The sequence below is a fragment of the Aegilops tauschii genome, chromosome 7, assembly GCF_002575655.3.
Source record: "Aegilops tauschii subsp. strangulata cultivar AL8/78 chromosome 7, Aet v6.0, whole genome shotgun sequence".
Classification (NCBI taxonomy): domain Eukaryota; kingdom Viridiplantae; phylum Streptophyta; class Magnoliopsida; order Poales; family Poaceae; genus Aegilops; species Aegilops tauschii.
Window position 1 is genome coordinate 513,424,177 of NC_053041.3, and position 6,321 is coordinate 513,430,497.

Here is a 6,321-nt window from a genome sequence, read left to right on the forward strand (position 1 = left end):
CGGATGATCTTTATGTAAGATCGTCCGGCTTACGCGTAGCAGCCGCCTTAATTGTGAGGCCTGGAAAATTAGAAAACATAGGTGTATAGTATAAAATAATTGAATGACTCGGCTTTGAGAAATTATTGGCCCGGTCAAAATTAAGTGACCCAATTTTAATTGAAGACCTCAATTAAACGTGGTCTTCTAAAAATTGAGGAGCTGGATTTTTAGATTTTTAGTGGAGCAGCTCGTCTACAGCCGGCATTACTGTATGAGACTTCTTCTATGAAAGCTACAAGTGACATGGCACCGGTATAGAGCCAGTAGCCGGCTGCTCTATTAACCAAGAGTGGTAGGTACTCTGCACCGAAGATAAGCCAGACATCGAGTAGTCCCTCTCGGGTCGCAGTACAGAGTACGGACAGAGGAGCGATATGGACCCGGCCGGCGCGGGGAAGGCGACGGCGGCGGCGGCGGCTGTGTGCGTGACGGGCGCGGGAGGCTTCATCGCCTCGTGGCTCGTGGAGCGCCTTCTCGCCGGAGGAGACTACGCGGTGCATGGCACCGTCCGTGATCCCAGTAACATATTCTTGAGATGATCCGTCCTCTTATCTCTCGCAGATCTAGGTGAAAGCTTTGCTGCGCCTGTTATTAAGATGCGAAGTTCCCCGTCTGCAGGCGACCCCAAGAATAAACACCTGAGGGCGCTGGACGGCGCCGGCGAGCGGCTGCGCCTGTTCAAGGCCGACGTGCTGGACTACGCGAGTGTGGCGTCCACCGTGGCCGGCTGTGCCGGCGTCTTCCACGTCGCCAGCCCCTGCCCCGCCGCCCAACCCACGAACCCCGAGGTAACTAGCAGCCTGGCTGTAGCACACAAGCGCGAGCATACGCGACGGTGATTAATTGGTTGCACGGCGCAGGTGGAGCTGCTTGCCCCGGCGGTGGCCGGCACGCTGAACGTGCTCCGGGCCTGCCGGGAGGCCGGCGTCCGCCGCGTCGTGGTGGTGTCGTCGGTCGGCGCGGTCTTCATGAACCCCAACCCCCCCGAGGGCCCCACCATGGACGAACACTGCTGGTCGAACGAGGAGTACTGCAGAGCCACCGAGGTGAATTTCCATCGTCGCTAGACTTGGTCAACTCAACTTGACCCGTGAGATGATCATCTTACATTCTTGCTTGATGGTTTCGTAGAACTGGTACTGCCTCTCCAAGACGCTGGCCGAGCGCGAGGCCTGGGCTTACGCAGAGAAGGCCGGGCTGGACGTGGTGACCGTGTGCCCGCCGCTGGTGTTCGGGCCTCTGCTGCAGCCCACGGTGAACACCAGCAGCCTGTTCCTCATCAGATACCTGAAATGTAGGCTACATCTCGTGCCCTTTCACATTCGCAGTGCAATTATAAGCTGCGTTTGAATTGATTTTGATGTATCTGCAGGCGACGGCGTGGACGCCATGGACGACAGGGTGAGGAACATGGTGGACGTCAGGGACGTCGCCGACGCCCTTGTGCTGGCGTACGAGAGCCCGGAGGCGGCCGGCCGGTACATCTGCAGTGCGCACGCCAGGAAGGTGTCCGAAATGGTTTACGTCGTCAGGAGCCTGCATCCGAGCCTGAACTGCGCAAACAAGTAAAACGCCATCACTTAATCTGTACGTACATCGATGTGCCATGTGTGCACGGTGTAAACTCTCTGGATTCTGACGACGGTGACAATGATTTGGCAGGTTCGTTCAGCTGGTGGGAGATGAGAAAGTGTTCAGCACCGAGAAGCTGCAGAGGCTGGGGTGGAAGTTCAGGACGCTGGAGGAGACGCTCAAGGACAGCGTCGAGTCCTACATGTCTGCAGGCATACTCAGCTGAGCAGGGCCCAAGGTTGCGCGCGGATCGGAGCCAGGTGGGCATTTTGTATCCTAACGAGCACTGCGGATGTGCCGCTAGTTTCAGTTCAAGGATAGCACGGTAGCTAATGCGATGATCAAACGGTGGTGTGAAATTGTATTGATCAAACTAGTGTCACAAATACTGCAATTGCTATATGTAAATTGACTGAATTTGTAATTTGGGTAAGTCGGTTTTATGGGAGAAGGAGCTATTGAAGGATGAAGAAAGTTGCAGGAAGAAAAAAAAAAAAGAATGGTCGTTGAATCTTAATCTAATGGCGCAAAAGATTGACTTATCCAAAAACACTTGTCAGACAACTTACGTATACCCGGTCTCAAAAATATCAATGTCTCATAAGCCGTTCTCAATGCAGATATGATACTCAAGATACAAAGTTTCATGACCATTTGTATCTTTCTTATAAATGATGTTTCCTATTGACTCGCAATGTTACATTAAGAGAATACAAGCATCATAAGCATACACTGGCCTCGGCAAAATTAGTACGCACACTGACCCGGTAAAATCAGGGAGCATTACTTGAATGCCGCTGCAAGTACATGTGAAAAAAGTTCAAAAAATGATTAAGAGAATTGTATTTTCCGAGAGAATGACAACACCAATCCACACACAAGGAATATAAAAATGATAGCCAAAAGTCTCATCGAAACAAATTAGCATGCAACAGCAACCATCAACATCACGGGTACATCACGTCTTTGCTGAGCATCCACCAATTCCCACATGCAGACTTGGTGAAAGGTAAAATGGTTGTGCATGAAGTTGGCCGGCCTATACATGCAAGCAGTGTGAAGGAGCCAACGCTTCAATGGGTATCCCCTCCACCCGGCTGGACAAAAGCTCAACACCGACGGAAGTTTTGTCCAGGCCACGGGTGCAGCAGGTGGTGGTATGGTCCTGAGAAATGAAAAAGGAGAGCTCATCTTCACAGCATGCAGGCAGTTGTTTACATGTAATAATAGCCTCCAAGCGGAGTTGGAAGCATGCAGGGAGGGACTGCAGCTGGCCTTGCACCGTACAAACATGCCCATCTTAATGGAGTTGGACAATACTGAAGCGGTCTCGATGCTGTCAGCACAGTCGGCGAATCGCTCACAAGTCCGAGCGCTAGTTGAGGAAATACGTGGAATAGTAGCTGCTGAATCAAGGGAGATTTCCTTTTCTCATATTAGTAGATCACAAAATAATGTCAGTCACGCGCTCGCCGCGTATGGGCGTAGTACCCCGCGCACGGCTGTTTGGTTGCGATCGGGATTAGACTGCATTGTAAACCTTTCAGAGGCCGAGAAGCATCATTGAGTTAATGAAATCTTCCTTTATCCCGCAAAAAAAAACCCATCAACATCATCCACTAATGATGCCATGCCATCACTCAGTTATTTCAACAACGATGCCTCCACAATGGGATGACAAGTGAGCGTCGTTGTTGCCAGGTCCGACCACGAAGGTAGGTCTTGGGTTTTAACCCTAAGAGAAAGTTCAAGCAAATTCTAGACAATTAAACCCATTAAACGTCGCGTGAAGGGCGTCTAACCAGCTATGCCACATGGCACAACCTGGTAGGCCGCGGTGAGTAATCTTTTGAAAAAAAATTAGATGAAGGTGAGGATTATTTTTTAATGTATTTTTTATTTTTAGATAGAGGTTAGGACCTCTGGTATTTTTCAAAATGGAGGTGTCCCAAATGGTTTCCGTCGTCAGGAGACTGCATCCGAGCCTGAACTGCGCAAACAAATAAGACGCCGTCACTTAATCTGTACGTACATCGATGTGTCATGTGTGCACCGTGTAAACTCTCGGGATTCTGACGACGGTAACAATGAGTTGGCAGGTTCGTTCAGCTGGTGGGAGATGAGAAGGTGTTCAGCTCCGAGAAGCTGCAGAGGCTGGGGTGGAAGTTCAGGATGTTGGAGGGGATGCTCAAGGACAGCGCCGAGTCCTACATGTCTGCAGGCATACTGAGCTGAGCTTGACCATGGTAGCTAATGTGATGATCAAATGGTAGTGCAAAATACTCTCGAAAAAACGGTAGTGTGAAATTGTATTGATCAAACTAGTTTGACAAATACCAATGTTTGGTCAGCCGTTATCATTACGAAAAAGGGTTTTCCCCCGCTTTATATTATAAAGCAAACATCCGATACATCCAACACGCTGGGGCCACAGCACAGATAAGCCCAAAAGAAAACAAAAGAAAATGAAAGAGAAATGAACGCCGACACCGGCAGATCAACGACGAAAGAAAAACCGGCAACCGCTGCACCCTCCGACGAAGTGCCACCGCGCTCCCAGCATCTCGAAGCGCCTCGCACCAAGCAACACCTTCAAGAAGGAATGCGACGACGCCGCCGCTGTTGCCCGAACAAGTTCAAGGGTTTCCCCCGGTACGCGAGGGATGGTGGGGAAGGGATATATCCGACGCCCCTCAGGAAGGTCCAATGGCGCCCGCAAGCGTCACCGCGTCGATGCCGGACAAGCCGACAAGGATTTCTCCCGATCCACAACCACCACCATCACCGAGGCACTTCGAGATGCACCACCACAACAGCCGCCCACCAGCCTGTGCCACCACGGTTACCGGACACCCCCGCCGTCTCACTGGAGCTGCCAACACGAGGCCTAGCTCGGGCACGGAGACCCCGGCCACGGGAGCGAGCACAACTCGGACGGGGGGAGGGGACAACCTCCACCGCCGCAGCGGAGCCGACCGGGTGCGGCGACGAGGACTTGCCGGGCCTGGACGGCCCGGCCGGGTCCACTTGGACCCGGACAATCCTGTCGCCACACTGCAACTCGCCGACCGACGAAGTCCTCACCACCCGAGACCGCCGCCACCATGCCATCACCAGGAAACGACACCGCCGAACACCGAGCCACCGGCCCACCCAAACCTAGATGGGGCCCAAATGGGCCCAGATCTGGGCTGGGCGGGCGCCGCCAGCCACCAGCGCCACCGTGCCGCCCCACGGCCAACGACCGCACATCCGCGTCGAGCACCATCGTGGCACGCGACATCACCACCGATGGGCCACACCGATGCTGGCCGAGGAGCACCGCCGCCAGCCCCCACCGGCCGAGCATGGGGGGCCGCGCGCAGGGAAGGGCAGGCCCACCGCCGCCAGCACCACGCGGCCGAGGCCCGGCGGCGCTCGCTGGCGGCGATGGGAGGAAGGAGGTGCGAGGAGAGAGCTTGGAGGGGAGCGGCGGAGGGGCCCCCCGGCCGCCTCGCCCGGGGAGGCGGCGCAGGGGGTACGGGGAAGGGGGGAGGTGGTTGGAGGGGCGGGGGAGCAGGGGAGGCGCGCGGCGACGGCGGGCTCCGGCCGCGGCGGCGGCTCCGCGCGGGGGAGCCACCGGCGGCGGCGTGGGAACCCTAGGCGGAGGAGGGAGCTCGGGGTCGGGGGTCGCGCTCGGGGTCCCTCCTCTCAAAGTAGCTTCTGGCTCTACCGGGCGAATCCCATTGCAGATATGATACGCAAGATACAAAGTTTTGGAAGTGGATGGCTACCTTATTGCTTTGGAAGTGGATGGCATGAGCCGTTGCTCAGATGCGCGAAACAGTCCCGACCATGCACGGCTAGCCGAGAAACGATGGGTCAAAACAAGGGTGTTGGTACCTTGATCAACGACGCCATCGCGTTGACAAATTCACAACCCAACTGCTCGTTGCCATCCTCGGCCACCAACTGTCCACCTAGACACACTCCTCTAGATCCAGGCGTTCTGAACGACATCCTCCCCGCTTCCCCATCGCGATGGCCGACTACCGTAACTTCTCTAGAGCGAATCCTTCCAAAGGCGCTGCCGACAACGTCGTCCCTGTGGTGCTGCTCCTTCTTTCTCGTGCCTTTTGCTCCATTGACCTCCTTCCTATGAAATTTTAGTAACAAAGTTTCAGTAATCAGTAAAAAAATGCAGATTTTAGTACAAGAAAAATGAGCCTCTTGACAAAGTTTTAGTAGAAATCAGATTTCCGTACAACAAGATATTTTAGTACCTACTGAAAGGAATAGTATCATCATAAGTATGAAACTGAATCTTTAGTCGCAGGAGGTGACTACCCTTGTCATCTCAATATCATCATATGTTTTTTGAAGAAAATCATAAGCATCAGCACCACTACATGGAAGACAAATCTCCTAGCTTCTTTATGATTCAGAATTCAACCGCATTCAGGCCAAAATGAATAGCATCTCAAGGATCTAGATAAATACCTGGAACAAAACTCAATGAAGAACCATAACATCAGTCGAAACTAAACATGAAAATTTTAAACTCGCTGACTTTGTATCAGTCCAGTAGTAATAGTAGTACAAGTGTTGGTAGAAAATGCAATTCTCAAGGTGCATATAGATATGCTATTATCTTGCTGCTAGAAAATGTAGCGCTCAAGGTACATATTGATATGCCATTATCTTGATGTGAAATAGACTGCTTGGTTT

General features: G+C 52.9%; 1 protein-coding gene across 1 annotated transcript; it reads left to right on the forward strand.

The window, feature by feature from the left end:
• The first annotated feature begins 287 nt into the window (after positions 1-287).
• LOC109736534 (cinnamoyl-CoA reductase 1) lies at positions 288-2,088 on the forward strand. The gene is made up of 6 exons (XM_020295747.4): positions 288-561; positions 661-830; positions 903-1,088; positions 1,174-1,336; positions 1,415-1,607; positions 1,705-2,088. The coding sequence occupies exons 1-6, from the start codon at positions 417-419 to the stop codon at positions 1,838-1,840; spliced, it is 993 nt and encodes a 330-aa protein (XP_020151336.1). The 5' UTR covers positions 288-416; the 3' UTR covers positions 1,841-2,088.
• The last annotated feature ends 4,233 nt before the right edge of the window (positions 2,089-6,321 follow it).